At 43.5% G+C, this 18,953-nt stretch overlaps 1 protein-coding gene and 1 pseudogene across 3 annotated transcripts in view; both read right to left on the reverse strand.

Moving 5' to 3' along the window:
• GTPBP10 (GTP binding protein 10) overlaps positions 1–15,108 on the reverse strand; it is a 31,596-nt gene extending 16,488 nt beyond the window's left edge. Inside the window, exons 1-4 of one of the 3 annotated variants that reach the window (XM_072651533.1) lie at positions 7,583–15,108; positions 5,419–5,612; positions 3,124–3,215; positions 545–689 (exon numbers count right to left, since the gene is read on the reverse strand). In XM_072651533.1, the coding sequence (XP_072507634.1) occupies positions 545–689; positions 3,124–3,215; positions 5,419–5,612; positions 7,583–7,615 (464 nt within the window). In that variant the 5' untranslated portion in view covers positions 7,616–15,108. Of the gene's footprint in view, positions 1–544; positions 690–3,123; positions 3,216–5,418; positions 5,613–6,324; positions 7,548–7,582 lie in introns of those variants that run through there. The other 2 variants (XM_072651534.1, XM_072651535.1) reach the window with 2 other exon arrangements.
• Positions 11,445–18,334, reverse strand: LOC140532731 (ribosomal biogenesis protein LAS1L pseudogene; annotated as a pseudogene).
• Between the last annotated feature and the right edge of the window lie 619 nt (positions 18,335–18,953).

Below are 18,953 nucleotides of genomic sequence, written 5' to 3' on the forward strand. Positions count from 1 at the left end.
AAATGAATCGGAGAAGGAAATGGCAAACCACTCTAGTATCTTTGCCAAGAAAACCCCAAATGCGGTCAATAGAGTTAGACATGACTGAAAGGACTCAACAACAAAATGGGTATGATAAGATAATACATGTACAATGCTCAGCGTTCAGTACAGGACCTACACTTAATAAGCACCTGTTTCCCTCCCTCCTCTTTTCCCTTCCTTCACTGTTATGGCTGACTATGGCGGTCTGGTCTGATTATGCTTCTTGCCTCTTGACTCTTAAATTCTGGATTTACTTATCAAAACTAATCCACAATTTGTAGTAGATTAGTCTATGTTCTAAAGTAGGATTTGCCCCTGTTCACCTGAACTAGGATTGCACTACTGAGGACCTTCCAATTCCAGATGTTATCTTCTCCAATAAAAGAACATGCCTTGTAAGATTCTAATCTGTGCCATAAGTAACTCCTAAATGCATCAATTTTATCTAAAAATACCCATTTATTTTTCATTCCCACAATTTTCCCTGAGATTCATATTTTAATATAGAAGCATTACTCACCCTACAAGGCCTATGTCAGCTATAAGCTTTAGATCAAGGTGAATTATTCTTTTTTGGCCCTTGGATGGCAAGAAATTTGAAAGCAAATTACCCCCTAGTCCACCTTTTGCTATTAAAATTCTATCATCCTCTTTATTGAGTTCTCCTAAAAAAAAAAAAAATTACAGTTAGTATCAGTATGTAGGCTTTGCTAATGATATGACACATTTTCATTTACCATAAATCTACAACTATAAATCTCAATCCCCAGAACTAAAGGAATTATTATCAGCATATGTTTCCTTGGCAGCTAGGTGGCAGAGTGGATAGGGTGCTGGACCCACAGTCAGAAAGACTCATATTTTTTTGAGGTCAAATCCAATCTCAGACATTTACTAGCTGTGTAACCCTTGGCAAGTCACTTAACCCCATTTGGCTGTTTCCTCATCTGTAAAATGAGCAGGAAAAGGAAATGGCAAATCACTCCAACATCTTTGCCAAGAAAACCCCAAATGAAATCAGAGAGAGTCAGACATGACTGAAATGACTGAACAAGAACAAGAAAAAAATGTTTCCTAGAAAGAGTTTGGAAACCAAAAAAAAAAGTTGATGTACACCATGACCACATATTAACATATTAGTTATATGCCTAGACTAAGAAAATTAAGTGAAATCATCATCATCAGAAGTAAAGTTCAATAAGTCTTTGATTAAATTCATAAGAAATTCTTCTGGTATCTGGAACACATGACACCTGAAACTGCTGTAATTAAAAGAATTAAGTAACCTAAATTGAATACACATAATTTTAAGCATTTATTCAACAAAATCTCTGTAAAATTCTACTCCAATGCCAAATAGTTTGTTGAAGTGAACCCGGGTTACTGAAGGCTATACCAGTGGAAAACAAGGTTAGACAGTCTTCTAGCACGAATACTGTGACAGACTGAGTGTACAGGCAAATGTAGAGACATAATACTAGAAGAATGGCTCCTAGGTAGATTTTTAAGTTATAGCAATCCATCAGGTGGTTGAAATGAGCAGAGTAGGGCCTTGGCTGCAGATTTGCAAACTATCTGCCACAAAGGTGAAAGTCAAAGCCAGAAATGAATGACACATGCAAAGTACAGACCATTAAGGGATTATAATGAGAGTTGAGAACTGTGCAGGAATAAAAATATAGGGGGGAAAAGATAGAGGTAGGAGAACCAAGAGATGGTAGTGGCATGGATACTAAAAGTAGAATTTAAAGGTGGGCACAATTAATAATCTCCAAAACAGCAGAGAGGTCAAGAATGAAGACTGGGTAAAGGCTACTGGGTGTGTTAACTAGAAGGCCAATGATACCCTTAGAATGAATAGCTATCTTATACAAATGAGGGACAAGAGAAAGAAAAGAAAAAACAATATATACATCTGGAAGGGAATAAAAATCTAAATTTATAAAGAAATAAGAGGGTGAGGGAATAGCATAAGGGAAGGAGTATATAAGAGTGTCTAGATGAATGGGAATGGGATAAAGAGTGAATAACAAACATTTTGAAGGCTATAAAAGTCTCAGAAACAAGAGTACTGGGAAAGGGCAGGGGTGAGGATGAAGGAGGGATATTCAGGGGGTAGGTTATGTAATAGGATAAGGTAGCGGGTAGAAGTAAAGTAGAGGAGTCACGAGGGATAGGAAATAAGAGATACATACAAACATAAAAGAAGAGTAGTAGAATTTATTAGGAAAAAGGAGGGGTAGTAATCATGCACTATTATGTCAACCATATTGATACTGTTTTAGACTATTTAAATAACTAGACAGCATGAAGTTGGAATATTGTTGTGGTATAGGAAATGATGAGTTAGAAAAACATGGAAAAACTTGGACTTATGAAGCTGTTATCCACCCTCAGAAAAACAGAGGACAAACAAGTGTAGTACGGTCTTTACAAACATGCATATAAAAGCATATGTTTATATATGAATATGATTATAGATATCTATGCGTGTGTGTGCGCGTGTGTGTACCTGCACTTAGCTGTGTCCTTCCTGGGGGGATGGGGGGAGTGGTAAGAAGGGGGAGAAAAGAACAGAGTAAAAGGACACAGCAGGGAACAAAACTTACAAGGAAGCAAAGAACAGATGGGAAGGTCTGAATGCAAAGTGCAACATTTATGACACTGACTTTCTTGAAATGGAAATTTACTGCTGTATACTTTGAATCTTCCTTTACATCCTTCTGTGCACATGGCAATGGTTTTTCTTTTTTTATTCTGTATTTAAGTTTATAATGTTTCTTTTTCTTTTATTATTTATATTTAACTTTAGTATTTAAGTTTAAAATTAGTTTTAAAAGGCAAGGAAATTGAGACTATGTGGGTACTGTTAGAAATGGAAAAAGCCTTAGTAAGAATATTTGTGTCTGTTAGTTTGGGTGACTTTTAGTGGGAATAAAGGTGAATTTAATCTAAGGTTTTAGATTCTTTTCCCCCAGGGATAAAGCAGAGATTACAAGTGAGAAAAAAAAACAATAAAAAATCATTTTTCAAAATGTTCACATTTCTCAATACAAAAAAAAATTAAATATTTACAAAAAATTAAACCAATTTATTCACCTATAATTTGGCCTCTCTCATCAGTTACTGTAATGCCCACAGGCACAGATATTTCATAATCCAGGCCTTTCTCTCCCTTTAATGCACTGATTCTGAAAGGCAAAAACAAAGTTTTTAATGCCCAAAATTTTAAAAAAATGAAAGCAGATCAAGTAAACTAAACTGTCTATACTTCAAGTGGTGTTCTGGTTTACAAACAAGGCTGGACAGGGCATATCTGTTCAGGCTAATTTTTAATATAAGACATTTTGAAAGTGTTGTTTGCATTTGCTAGGATAATAATCACTTACCTAGGGCTGTGTCTTTAAGTCTATTGTTTGAACTGAATATATTTCCTCACAGAAAACAGCTTTTTTCTGGATTTCTGTTCCCCTAAGCTAAAAGTTCTCTTTTCTGAGCTCACAGAATTTGTTTCTCTCTTAGACATTGATTCTATTTGGTGTCTTAGTTAACTTCAGTATATACAGTCGTTCATCTAAACCACCTATTTTGTGACAGTAACAGATAAAAAGACAAAAACAAGAGTTTTTACACTTGAGCTATAGACACTGTGCCAGTCGTAAGCCCCACGAAAGCAACACAAGCCTTACTCATCTTTGTATGCCCCTTAACTCTCAGAGCAGTTATTTGCAGCCAATAAATGCTCAAGTTGTCGAACTGATTAAAAAAAAAGTGATAGTGATTTGATTATCATGCTAAAGTATACAGTTGAAATATAGTACACAATGAGACACACTTATACACACTCTTATTCTTGCAATTCAAGAAATTAAACAAAATGGGAAAACTGAATAAAATAGCTTCTTAATTTAGCTTGAATGCTGGCACTTGAGAAAAACTTATTTTAATTAGAGAAGATGAAGGAGTTGAAGGCATCGATATTTTCAAGGACTGTGGAATTGATAATAGTGGCTTCTTTCAGGAATGTAAAAGTTTCTAGTAAAATCTCAATGATTGCCATTTTTTAATCTAAAATTTTAGGGAGGACTAGAAAATTTCCCCAGGCACTGAAAGAAAAGGGGAAGAGAAAAGAGAACATATGTTCAGAGAAAGCACTGTAATATAATAGGAAAAAAGCACCAGACTTTTGAGCCAAGAAGCCCTTAGTTCAAGTCTGACCAGTCTAGGCAAGCTAGCCTCTATGAAGCAGGATCAGTGCAACAGGAGGCAAGTCAAACCACGTTCCCTCAAATCTGAATGGAGATAGCCTAGATCTTCACCGAAGAGGCTCTCAAGCATCTTTAGTTTAATATTGTTAATGAATATGTCAAAAAACTTTTTTTAAAAGAATTCAGAGATCATCTTATCCAATGTAGTGGATTAATCCAACTTGTGAAAGGAGTAAAGGAAAGAGAAGTTTGGTACAGTGGAAAAGAACCCCAAACTTAGAGAACCTCTGATGGTCATTACATGTGTGACCAGGGTTAATCATTTAAACTCTTTAGGTTCATTAGCTTCATTCATAATGAGACAGTTATTATATCAGCAGGGGTTCTTAATCTAAGGTCTACAAATCCCCACGGGATACATGGAGAGACTTCAGAGGATCTATGAACTTGGATGGGAAAAACTATCTTTATTTTCACTAACTTTTGGTTTTCTTATTATCCTAAGTGCTGTATTTTCTGTATTTAAAAAATTATTCTGAGAAGAGGCTCCTAGGTTTCACCAGACTGCCAAAGGGGCCCATGACACAAAAAGAGTCAAGATAATCCCTAATGTCCTTTACAGCTCTACAAATTCTGGGTTCCTATTGATGTGTGGAAATAGACATCCTTGGAGCAGATCTGTGCTGGAACAGGGTGGACTCTGCGTCTGAGGAGAGGCTCCAGCTTCACTTGGGGAAACAGTTTTTCATTACTCAATTATAGGAGTAAAAAGTAAAACACCTAGCTTCGGTAATATTGTAGATGAATGAGTTTTTGGTCAAAATCTTTTCAGTAAATCATCGAGTGTGAAGGACTGTTATATTAGGATTTTCCCTTTATTCTCAGGGGAAAGGAGATATGGGGAAGAGAGGAAAGTAAGGCCCCCAAAGAGGGAAGGGTCTACCCTGGAGGGGAAAACGGCACAGAAAGGAAAAAGAAGTTAAGGGGTATACCGTTGGGTACAGATTTCCAACACTACAATTCTGCTGGGATAAGCCCTACTGAGTCAGATAAACAGAAGTCGTACATTACAAAATTTTTGTTATACAGTACAAATAATTTGCAGGGGGGAAAAGCTAGGTTCATTTTTGTTAAAAATACAGCTGTCCAATGTTAAAAGAGTCTAAATCGTGCAATAAGTACTTACCGACTGTTTGCTCCTTCTCCTGCCACAAACCGTTTCTGGGGATATCTATCTTTAATTTTTTTTAAGCTCATTCGTTTTTTGGCTACAACCCAGACATCACCACCTTTGCCTCCTTCTCCGCCTAATCGAGGATAACCCATTCCACCAGCTCCTCCTTTGACAAAGAGTCTTAGATTGTCCATGAAGTTTCCATACTATAAAAAAAAATGGGGTTCATCAGATACAAAGGCCTTTGCTCATTAGGATACTAAACCCGCGTATAAAATACATTTACAAAAATAAGTGTAGTAAAAAAAAAAAAAAAGAACTGGGGAAAAAAAGGCTGGTCTCTGCTGATCACAAAGCTAGCGTGACTCAGGGCCAGAACAGATCTGCACAGTGCCTAGGTTTTCTTATCTGTAAAACAAGATGTTTTATATCAGATTATTTCCAACACGCCTCCTAGCTCCAGGCTCCACTTTAAACCATTCTCTGGCAGTTTGTACAGTCCCTGTTATCTTTCCTTATCTCATCTGTAAGCTCTAACCAGGTGAGTATTTCTTCTCTTTTGCATGAAATAAAGTGCATACACCAGGTACTCCATAAATGTTTGCTGAACTAAACTGGATATTCAAAGATAAAACTCTCCATTTTAAGATTTCTTTTCTTCCCAATTATTACCCAATAATTTGAAAAATTGGTCTAGTTCCTCGGTGCAGTTCCATTCCAAAACAAAGTACAGGGGCTGGAGGGGAGTTGGAGGTTTCTTCCTAACAACGTTTCAGAGTTTATAACACAATGAAATCTTTTGTCATCTGACGTGTTATATTAGAAGGTAGCAGTTAGCAAAAAATTCTAGTTAACTATCATGCTTAATAACAGACTATCACAACAGCTGTGCTAACATTTAAAAGAAACATTTCTTACAGTTTACAGAGCAAGTGATAAAACAACGAAACCCCTGGATCACTGTCTTTCCTTGGATGTCACACGTCCCCACCAATTCTTCATTATTCCTTTTATGGATCTGGGATCTCACTGATGCGGATGCTCTCTCCAAAGGCGCCCACGTTTTGTCCCCGTGAAGCTGCCATGTCTTCCCTAAATCCTCCAGAGAGGGTCCGTCCAACATCCCGGAGGCTTTCCTCCATGCCCTCATCTTAAGATCCAATACACAGCATGTCCACCCGGAGCCACCCCCCCTTTGGAAAACCATTTCTCTCCAACAGCAAGCTTCCAGCTCAAGCAACAGCTCAGCCTTTAAACACCCGAATCTTCCGGTGCTGCCGCGGCCCTGAGTCACAGACCGGACCTGGACCGGACCGGCGGGCTCCGAAGAAGTGCCGCTGACAGTCGCAGAAGGGCGGCGACAAGCGTGAAGGAGCCGGGGACACCCCGAGACAGAGCACGTGGTCCGTGGGAGGAAGCGCACCCCCACGTCCGCACTGCCACCGGGAGAACTGACGGAGGAGGGCCCACACAACTGGGCAGCGCCCCCCGAGAGCGGACCCACGGCAGAACAGGCTTTGCCGTGCCAGAAGCCGGGGTTCTGGGTCTCCGGTGCCTTCCCTCTGTCACGGACGGGGTCCGCTCCAAGTCCAAGCTCAGTCCCCGGCGGGGGTGCGGCAGGGCGGGTTGGGGACTTGGGGCGCTCCTCACCCACAGCCCCATCTCGGGACAGACCCTACGGTCGGGGCCACGACCGCAGCGGCCGGGAGCTCGCAGGGCCGCACGGTCAGTCCGCTCCGGGATTCGGCTCCCTCCGCGAACGGGGCACGCGGGGGCGCGGGGCCTGCGGGCTGCCCGGAGGACCCCGGGAATAAAGTCGGGGGGAGGCGGGGGCAGGAACATCTCGGCGCCCTTCCATCCACACGAGGTCATCGGGTCCCGCGCCAGGCGCCGGGCTGCGGGGGCGCCCTGGGGGCTCACGGGCACAGAGACGCAGGCGCCCGCGGTCCCCCCCCAGAACCCGAAGCCCACAGTTAAGGGGGCTCTAGAAGACATCTTCCCCTTCCTGGGGACCGCCCAAGATCGGGGGGAAAGGGAAAAGGTTCAGAGAGGAGTGGAGGGGGGAGTGGAGAGAGAAAGGGAGATGAGGACCGGGAGGGGATAGAGTCGGGAAATGGGGGGCGGGGCAGGGGGCAGGCGGAGTTGGGAAGGCGAGCCCCGCCGCCCAGACACGTACCTTCCTCAGGAGCAAGCAGCTGCAGCGCACCATGCTGGCGGCGGAGATTCTAGGCCCCGACCTCCGAGCGTGGAAGCGTGGCCGAGCCTGGTCACCCGGCCGGGCCGCGGCCCCCGTGACGCTGCCTAGGCCCTCTCCCCACCCGAGCCCTGCCGGCGCCCCGGCTCTCACAGCGCAGGCGCAGATCGGGGTGGCGCAGGCGCAGATCGGGGTGGCGCAGGCGCAGGCGAGGCGAGGCTCTGGGAGCCAGGCCTTTTTCCGCCGCGGGGCAGTGTGGGAAGGGCTCCGGCAAGCTTCGGGTTCGGGCAAGTTTAGAGGCCTCGGGGGGCGAAGTTTTGGCGCTCTGGCCCATCGGCGGTAGGTGCGCGCCCGCTGGCCGGTCCCGGGGATGACGACCGTCCTGGGCTCGGCCGAGCTCTCGGGCACCTTCTTCAGCTCGAAGCCTCTGGCCTCCCTTCCCCCCGCCGGGCTTTTGCCTGCTTTGCGTTTACTCTCCCCAAATCGTAGTGCGGTGTAAAGCTTTATTTGTTATCGGTGCTACAAATGTAAAAGAGCTTAAAAGGTGATTTTAAATGCCGACACCCATACTTGTGAAGACTCTGCAAGCCCCCCTGCGGTGAGCCGGCAGGGTGCCCGGGGCCGCCTGGTTTAAGCGCTCAGCACCTGCAGCCTCAGGGAGCTGACCGCGCGCCGGGGGGTGGTTTGGGGGTGGGCTTGGTAAAGTAGGGCCCTGCACCAAGGCTCGGGACACCGGGACTCCTCACTCTCTACAAGGTTAGCTTCTTGGAGTGACAGCAGGAGCTTGCTCAATGCTTCTTGACTGGTAGGAAGACACCAGGCTCAGAAAAATTAGGAGATTTGACAGGACACCTAGGTGAGACCCAAAGCCTTCCGTCATACCGGACTATTCCTCAGATGCCTTCTCTTCACTGAGGGCATAATTAAAATTTTACTTGTATTATTCTGTAACTTAATTACGTGATCCAGCATTTCAAAGAGGCATCATTTTAGTTGCTCTGTCCACTAAGATAATTCATAACCCCTTGGTCTGTTGAAATGAACTGAAAGGAAAGGGACTGGGAAGCGGGGAGAACTGGAAAGAATTGAGGAACCAGCAGGTTTAGAAGGAATGAGGCAGTCAGAGACGGAAAGGCATTTATTGGTCTGTGATCAGAAAACAGGGCTGGCTAGAGAGGAGGTTGATGAACCGAGTGGCCAAATTAAAGGGACATGCGCATGAAGTTTGTCTTCTTCAAGGGTTGAGATGGAGAAGAGGTTTTTTGAAAACAGGCAGTTGAAGGTCAAGTCAAAATAGTGGAAAGGAAGCATTTTGCCTAGTTTACACAGCACCTTCCACAACAACCCAGAAAATTCTCCCTAGAATTCCCAATAGCAGGAATTCGAGCACCCAGAAAAGAGGAGCTGAGACAAAGCACCGGGGTAAAAAAAAAAAAAAATCCCAGGGGATCCCTGAACTAGTGCCAGGTGTCAAAACAGGTGCTGTCTGGCGTCTCTGCTGCGCATTCCCCAATCCCAGGTCACAGATCCAGGACAAGGAGACCCTAGCTGAACACCGAGCACACTGTGTGGCTCTGAAACCATGAATACAGGGGCAGCTCAGTTCTAGCCTCTGACCAAGCACATCAGCCCACTGCAGCTCAACCACGCCTAAGTTAGTAAACTCCAACCTGGGTCAGGAACTTGCAAGGTTCAGACCAAGAGGGTAGAGAAGAGACTTTTCCCTAGATCATATGGCTTTGGGATCACTAAAGCTTACAAACTTCCAAACCGAATTGTGAAAGTTCCAGAAAGAAAAGTCTCGGGGCTCAGGCCAAATGTCCCACCCAGAAGTGATTAGAGTCCACCATTAACATAAAGTCCAAATTTAAGAAACAGGCTGCAACAGGGGTGAGGAAACTGCAGGCTTGAGGCCACATGTGGCCCTCGAAGTCCTCAAGTTTAGTCCTTTGACTGAATCCAAACTTCACAAAATAAATCCCCTTAATAAAAGGATTTGTTCTGTGAAATTTGGATTCAAACCTCTACAAGTAAAGCCTTCAGTATAGATTGGACACAAGCCCAACAAAAATTCCTACAAGAGTTATAGTTTTAAAAAGAGCACAAAATACCTTTTTTTTAAATCAAGTAATAGTGGTAAAAGAAAAAATAGGAAATGCAAATTATGCAAGACAGTGAAAAAAATAACTCTTTGAAAATTGGAATTGGCCAAACAGATGCTAATGACTCCACTGATACATCAAGAAATTTAAAAAGAAATCAAAAGACTAAATACAGAAAATGTAAAATATCTCAGAAAAAAAAAACAACATAAAACTACTGACCTGGAAAACAGATCAAGGAGAAATAATAAGTATCACTGGGATACCTGAAAGCTATGATCAAAAAAACCCTAAATATCTTATTTCAGGAAGTTGTAAAAGAAAATGACCCAGATGTCTCAGAACCTGAGGGCAAAGTAGAAATGGAAAGAATCTACCTACCAGTCACGTCCCCAAATCTCAAAATGAACCCCCATGAATATCAGCCAAAATCGAGAGTTCCCAAGTTGAGAAAATATTGCAAGCTGCCAGAAGGAAAGAATTCACATATCACAGAGACACAATCAGAATCATACAAGACTTAGCAGCTGTCATATAAAGGAATGGGAGGCTTCGAGGAGCCAACTATAAATAACTTACCAAATAAAACTGAGTATAATACTTAAGGGAGAAGATGGGTGTTTAATGAAAGAGGACATTCAAGTATTCCTGATGAAAAGACCAGAGCCAAATGGAAAATTTGACATTTAAACACAGGACTCAAGAGAAGCATAAAATCACAACTGAGAAATCGTAAGGGACTAAATAAAGTTTCCATTTTTCTATGGGGAAATGATACCCCTCAAAACTTTATCATTACTAGAGGTCTTGGAAGGAATCTAATTACATCGAAGGCTTAGATGTGAATCTATTGTGTCTGGAAGATCTGAAAATAATGGAAGGTTTGGGGGAAAGAAGGATGCCCTGGAGAGGGAGAGGAATAATGGGGGAAATTATTTCATCTAAATGGGGTACACAAGGGAAATGAGCAGTCAGAGAAATGGGAGACAACTGAACCTCACTCTCATCTGAACTGGTTCAGGGAGGGAAGAATAAACATGCACAGGGTTAGGTACAAAAATTAACCTTACCCAACAGGTAGGCAGATGTGAAAAAAGTTAAGATAAAAGTGGGAGTAGAGTTGGGAATAAGAGGGTAGATTAATGGAGGTAATAGTCAGAAGGGGACAAAGTAAAAAAGAAAAATAGAGGGAAATAAACAGCTAGCAAACATAATTGTGAATGTGAATGGTGTGAACTCAAAAATGGAGGAATATAACAAAATGAATTAGAAACTAGAATCCAACAATATGTTGTTTAAGAAACATTCAAAATAGATATAGTTAAAATAAGGGCCTAGCACAAAATCTATCATGCTCCACATGAGGTAAAAATGGCAGGGGTAGAAATCATGATCTCAGACAAAACAGAAACAAAAATAAGCTAAATTAAGAGAAAGAAAGGAACTATATTTTGCTAAAAGGTATCATAGACAAAGAATTATTATCTGTACCTGAATATACATGCACCAAATATCACAGCACCTAGATTCTTAAAGGAAAAGCTAAGTGAATCACAGAAGGAAACAGTAAAACCATAAGAGTGGAGAATCCCAATTTTCAAGTTAGAGAAAGGAATATAACTATTTCTTAGTTGTACATAGCACCTTCACAAAAATTGACCCTATATTAGGTCAGTGGTGTCAAACTAAAATAGAAACAGAACCCCAACTGGCATATTGACATAGAAAACCACAAACCAGCATTATCTGTGTTTACTGTATTTTTATTTATTTTGTTAAACACTTTCCAATTACATTTTAATCTGGCTAGGACTATATACTCAGGAGTTTCGCAGGCCAGGAATTTGATAACTCTGTATTAGGACATAAAAATATCACAAAGAAAAAGAGAAAAACAGAAATAATAAATGTGTCTTTTCCTGATCATGATGCAATAAAAATTACATTTAATAAAAGGGCTTTGAAGGTTAGATGAAAATTAACTGAAAACTAAGTAACTTAAATCCTAAAAAAAATGGGTGGCTCAAAGAACAAATCATAGAATAATTTCATTAAAGATAATGACAACAATGAAATAATGTACAATAACCTGTGGGATTTAGCCAAAGCAGAATTTAGGGGAAAATTTGTATCTCCAAATGCTTACATCAGGGAGAGAAAAAGCAGATCAGTGAATTTGGACATACAACTAAAAACAAATCAGAAAACCATAAATTTTAAAATTCCTAATTAAACAACAAAACAGAAATTGTGAAAATCAAAAGAGGGATTAACAAAATGTAAAATTTTTTTAAAAATGAAACTAAGGAACTAGGACCTGTTTTCTTGAAAAACAATAATAAAATATATAAGCCATTGGCCAATTTGATTTTAAAAAGAAAACCAAATTGTCAGCATCAAAAATGAAACAGGTGAATTTAAAAGCAATTACTAGGAGCTATTTTGCCCAAGCAGAAGCCAAGTAAATGAAACAGATGAATATCTGAAAACTATAAATTGCCCAGATTAATAAAACAGGAAACATAATACTAAAATAATCCTATCTTAGAAAAAGATATCAAATAAGCCTTAAATGAACTCCATGAGACAAAAAGCCCAGGACCAGATAGATTTACAAGTAAATTCTACCAAACATTTAAAGAACAATTATTTCCAATACTACGTATACTTTTGAAACAAATAGGTAAAGAAGGAGTTCTACAAAATTCCTTCTATGACACAAATATGGTCTTGATACTTAAACCAAACAGTTAAAACAGATAAAGAAAACTACAGACTAATTTTACAAACCTAATGAATACTGATACATAAACTTTAAATAAGATACCAGCAAGAATACAGCAATATATCACAAAGATCATACACTATCACCAGTATAGATTTATACCAGGAATGCAGGCTGGTTCAATATTAGGAAAACTATAGGCATAGCTGACCACATTAATAACAAAACCAACAAAAATCACATTTATTTCAATAGATACAGAAAATGACAAAAAACACCCATTCCTGCTGAAAACACTAAAAAGCACAGGAATAAATGAATACTTCCTTAAAATGATAAGTAGTATCTAAAATCAAGAGCTAGCATTATCTGTAGCAGGGTTAAGCTATAAACCTTCCCAACAGACTAGGAGTGAAATAAAGATGTCTATTTTCACCATTATTATTTAATATTGTACTAGAAATGCTAGCTATTACAATAAGACAAGAAAAAGAAATGGAATACACGTGGACAAAGAGAATTCATTACTCTTTGCATGATCTGATGGTTTACCTAGAGAACTAAAAAACTAATTGAAACAATTGACAATTTGAGTAAAGTTGAAGGATATAAAATATACCCACACAATTCATCAGCATTTCTATGTATTACCAATAAAATCCAGGAAAGGGAAAAGCTATTTAAAATAATGACAATATAAATACTTGAGAGTCTATCTGCCAAGACCCACACAAGAAAGATATGAACACAATTACAAAACGTTCTTCACACAAATAACAACAAGAGCTAAATAACTGGAGAAATGCTAATTGCTCGTGAGTAGGCTGAGCCAATATAATAAAAATTATAATAATTAACCTAAATTATTTAGTGCCATACCAATCAAACTACCAAAGAACTACTTTATGGAGCTAGAAAAAAAAAACAAAATTATTATCTTGAAGAGCAAAAAGTCAAGAATATCAAGGGAAACAAAGAAAATGGGAAAGATGGGGGCCTAGAAGTACCAGGTCTCAAATTATACTACAAAGATGTAATTATTAAAACAATTTGGTACTGATTAAGAAATAGAAAGTTGATCAGTATAACAGATTTATACAGAAACAATGAGCATAACCTAGTGTTGGATAAACCCAAAGATCACAGCTATTGGGGTAAGGGCTCACTATTCAACAGAAACTGTTAGGAAATCTGAAAATCAGTATGGCAGAAACTAGGTACAGACCAACATCTCACATCATATATCAAGATAAACTCAAAGTGGATATTAAGATTTAGATATAAAGAGTGATATCATAAGCACTTAGTGGGACATGGAAAAAAATGCCTGTCAGATCTATGGAAAGGGAAAGAGTTCATGACCCATGGGGGGCAAAGTGGATAATTTTCATTACATAAAATTAAGGTTTTTGCCCAAAAAAACCCAGTGCATTTAAATTAGAAGAGCAGGAAACTGAGGAAAAATATCTTTGTAGCAAGTTTCTCTGCTAAATGTCTTATTTCTAAAATATTTACAGAACTGAATCAGATTTACAAGGAGCCATTCCCCAATTGACAGTCAGATATGAACAGGCAGTTTTCAGAGGAAGAAATCTAAGCTACCAATAGCTATATGAAAAAATACTCTAAATCACTAATAATTAGAGAAATGTGAAGTAAAACAACTCTGAGGTACCATTTTACACCCATGAGATTACCTAAGATGACCAAAAAAAAAGGAAATGATGTGCTGGAGAGGCTATAGGAAAACATGCACATTAATGCATTGCTGGTGGAGCTGTGAACTAGTCCAATTACATACTCTAGAAAGCAATTTGGAACTATGCCCTCAAAGCTATTAAACTGTGCATATCCTTTGATCCAGATATTCTTCTATTAGAAAAAATATCAAAGAAAGAGGAAAAGGACCCATACGTATAAGAATTTGTATAGCAGCTCTTTCTGTGGAAAAGCACTAGAAATTGAGGGGATGCTCATCAATTGGGGAATGGCTGAACATGTTATGATATACAAATGTGATGGAACACTTCTGTGATGTGAGAAATGATGAAAGGGATGGTTTCAGAAAAACCTGGTAAGACTTGTATGAACTGATGAAAAATGAAGTGAGCATAGTAAGAACAATTGATACAATAACAATATTATAATGACAAACAACTTTTAAATACTCAAGCATTCTGATCAATGCAATAACCAACCACAATTCCAAAGGATTCATGATAAAGTATGCTATTCATTTCTAGATGGAGAGCTAATAGACTCAGGGCGAAAACTTAAGCATATTTTCTTTTAAACATGGCTAACATGGGAATTTATTTTGTATGACTATACATATTTGTAATGGGCTTTGTTTTTCTTTCCTTCTCAATGACTGGGGACAGGTAATGGAGGAGGTAGAGAATTCAGAAGTGAAAAAAAAATTCAATTAAAAAAAAAGAAAATGGAGAAAAACTGGAAAGCTGCTCAACAACTGCCTGGAGGTCAGCAGATGACAGCAACAGAATTTGGGCAGAATGATATGAAAAAAGATGGATTGAATTTTAAAGAGATCAATTCTTAGTGATAAGACATGGAGATTATCAAAGTGGCATTAGAAAGTAAGGCTATGCTGACTATTGGGGGGTGGAGATGAGATTAGAAAAGGAGCTACCATCAGTGGAGGTATCTTCAGGAGGAAGCCAGGATTACTAAAAAAGCAGTAAGAGAGAAAAAGGGAGCTAGGGGTGGTGGCTTGTCAACAATACAGCAGTGGCTCCAGAGGGCTGGAATATTCTTTGTTTGAGGGACAAATTTGGTTTAAATGAGTTAAAATACTTCCTTTTTTTTTTTTTAAAGTCATTGCCACTTGTATGACTGAGTTTCCTTTGTGTTTCCTCTGGATCAGAAGTTAAGTTTTTTATCCAAGTGATTGGCACTAATCATAGTACAGTGCCAGCAAGCAGAGCTCTGGGGTGGTGAGGGGTCACCAGAATAAACTAGTTGGTGTTTGGCTATTGCTTGAGGTCTAAAGGGAGACCTCAGGCTAGGTACAGTGTAGGAAAGGCTCAGGAATACTTGATAGCATCTGTGACGCTATACCAAAATCCACTGGAGGGGGCAGAAAGGGGGTAAATGGACCTTGGTTTCCAGTACTGATGGGAAAAGAAGGGGTAGTGTCAGCATAATGGAGAAGGGACCACCCATCCCAACCTAAAGTTAGAAGAACTTGAGGTTGCTTTTAATGCGATGTAGTTCACTCTGGGTCCACAGTAAGCCTTCCCTGTCGGGGGTTCCTGTGGAACCATATGTTGCTTCAGGGGGAAAACTGTCATTTTCCTGGATTGTAGGTTGGTCCACAACAGACATCAGAGTGTAGTTGTCCAGCATGAGTTCATTGGGGTCATCTGTCTGGCCTGGAACCCTGCCCAGAGGATATTTACTCCAGTCTATATCATCTGTGCAAAGCTGCCATGCAGAGCCCTTCAAAGCAGCCTGCTTTTCGGCTAGAACCTCAGGTCTCTCCCTCATGGGGACCTTCCGTACCTGCTTCCGCTTAACCTCCAGCTCTTTCTCTGTCTTGGAAGAAAGATCTTCCATCTCAGTCTCTGTGTCCTCCTCATCCCCTGGTTTGTAACTCCTCTGCCGATCCATCAACATAGACTGCTTCACCTGCCACTGCAGGTCTTCCAGAGTGTAAATGGGCCTCCTCAAAGGCACAGACCCTTCCCTGGACCTGGGTCTGGAGTTTGGGTTCCCACCCTGGGTGTAGATGGTACAGAGACACATAAGCTTCTCTTGGGTGTCTAGGGGGAAGGGTGGTTCCATGGTCTTGAGCAAGAGTTGGAGGATGGGGGGAGTGGCCCAGCAGGCACAATCCAGACAGACATCAAGCAGCTGGGACCAATCCAAGGAGAAGTTGTGGCATACAATCTTCCATGTTTTCCGGATGGCACGCTGGCTAGAAGTGAAGTGTTCCCCATGGGGGCCATAGACCACTAGCAGTTCACTGATCCAACTGATGAGGTAGGCTGGTCGGATCCCTGTGTCTCCAAATTCTGGAAGCACTGAGAGCATCTTTTCCAGGAGAGCCTGGGTGAATGGCTGGGATTCTAAGCCCTTCAAAAGCGGCTGCCAGAAGTGGGAAAAGCACCGGGGCAACACAAGGTTGCTCAGATTCATGGTTCTTGCTGGTTGAATCTGCAAAGCTTCCAGCTGCTCTGCAGTAGGAATGAGGAAACCATCACTTAGCAAGATGCTTACCACAAGGGTCCCATTGTCCTGTGTCAACTTCTTCATTTTTGACACCATCCATTCCACCTCAGTGGAAGAGTTTGCCCAAGTCTTGAGGGCCTTAGGCAGCTGCCTTAGTTCTCTAAGCACCCTAAATTGCTCTTCTTCATAGGAGACTAGCACTTTCCGGATTTTCTCATATAGTTCTTTTTCTTTCCTGGCCTCTTTAGAAAGCAGATCCTCCAGCTGAGGTTGGAATACTGCTGGCTCTTCCCCCTCCATTCCTGCCTCCTGGAAATCCATCTCTGAATCCCAGGGCTCAGATAGGTCATTCCCTAACTGGCGGCACCAGTAGGTACGGCGAAGCCAATCTAAGACGAAGTCACAACCTCTTCGACAAGTATTCAACCTGGGAAGTTTCCTGTGTGTGAAATCATGGCGAAGGTTTACAATCCACTCTGGGATATGCAAATCATGTGCCAGGCGTCTCAAAGGGATATTGATGAGTTTTTGTTTTGGCTCAGTTATTAGATTCACAAACCTGACCAATGCCATGCCATAAAGAAAGACAAGTTCTTGGGTGCCCACAGTGTTGTTCTCATCCATAACCTTGCACCTCACCAGATCAGCTGTGCAGGCCACTGCAAGGGGAAGGTTATTGCCACACCGGCTCTTCCAGGCAGTCACTCTGTCTAGCGCATACTTCTGCAATTTAGTGTCAGAGCAGAAGAGGTAGACCATCACCTGGTCCCACTCGGCCTTGCTGCGCCAGGGCACGACACTGCCACCCCTAGCCTCTTCTAGCTGGGTGTCCCTGGACTGTGTCTGGGAGGTTGACTGGGCTCTGGATTCTGACTGGGCCCTGGATTCTGACTGGGCCCTGGGGGCTGTCTGGGGCTTTGACACTGGCTGGGCCCGGGTTATTACCAGGGCCCGGGAGGCTGTCTGGGGCTGGGATATCACCAGGGCCCGGGAGGCTGTCTGGGTCCCAGATGCTGAATGAGGTCTGGATGCTGGCTGGGGCCGGGAGGCTGGCTGGAGCCGGGAGGTTGTCTGGAGCCCTGGTGCTGACTGGGCCCACGATGCTGGCTGGGCCTGAGCCGGTGACTGTTTAATTAACTTTGTAGCTGAACTTTCAGGTCCTGGTAGCACCTGGGGCTGTACTGACTGCCCCGGGGGTGTCTTCACAGGAGGTGTCTTTGCCAGGGGTGTCTGCACTGTTGGAGCCTGGACTCGCATCTTCTTCCGACGACGGCAGCGCGCCTGGGCCCAGAAAAGATCGTCTTTCTTATCCATGCTAGTTCTCGAGCTCACCACCGGCAAACTGGCCACCTGCGAAGGAACTGGGAGAGGAATTTCAGCTGCCCGAGGAACCCCCCGGCTTGGCCGAAGAAGCGGCCGAGGAACTGTGGCTGCTCGAGGAGCCCCCCGAGGAACTGCCCCTGCCCGGGGACTAGCTGCAGCCCGTGGACTCGCCACCTGTTGAGGACTCGCTGCGGCCCGAGGACTGGCCGATGGCCGAGGACTTCCTGCAGCCCGAGGACTGGCCGATGGCCGGGGACTTCCTGCAGCCCGAGGACCTGCTGCCGGCAGCGGACTGGCCGATGCCCGGGGACTGACGGATGCCTGGGGACTGGCGGATGCCTGGGGACTGGCCGATGCCCGGGGACTGACGGATGCCCGCGGACTGGCCGGTGCCCGAGGGCTGGCCCTAGCTGGAGGACTCGCCGCCGCCGCAGGCCGCCTAACGCCACCTGCCTGTGCGGCAGGGGTCCGCTGCCTGGGCCGACCACGCTGGGGGCCGCTGGCCTGGCCGTTCACCTGCTGCTGCTGCTGGGGTCCGCCTGCCGCTGGGGACCGCTGCCGCTGCCGCCGCTGCTGCTGGGGTCCGCCTGCTGCTGGGGACCGCTGCCGCTGCCGCCGCTGCTGCGGTCCGCCTCCCGCTGGGGACCGCCGCTGCCCGGGCCTCCTCCACGGCCACACGTCGGGGCCGTCCGCCCACTGCCGCCGCGGCCGCCGCCGCCGCCACTGCCACACCCCGCCACCTCCCGGGAGGTCCAGCCACGGCCGCAGCTGCCGCCGCTGCCACCGCCACCACCAAGGCCACAAGCCGCCGCCTGGGCCGTCCAGGCGCTGCCGCCGCCGCGACCGCCGCCGCCTCCGCCAACAGCGCCGCCGCCCCTGCGGCCCACCGGCCGCTGCCGCCCCGCCGGACCACCTGACACGGGAGGCCACAGCCGCCTCCGTGACCGCCAACGCCGCCGCCACACACCACCGCCGGGGTCCGCCCGCTGCCGTGGTTGCCGCTGTCGGTGCG

This window comes from Notamacropus eugenii, chromosome 3, assembly GCF_028372415.1.
Source record: "Notamacropus eugenii isolate mMacEug1 chromosome 3, mMacEug1.pri_v2, whole genome shotgun sequence".
Taxonomy (NCBI): Eukaryota; Metazoa; Chordata; class Mammalia; order Diprotodontia; family Macropodidae; genus Notamacropus; species Notamacropus eugenii.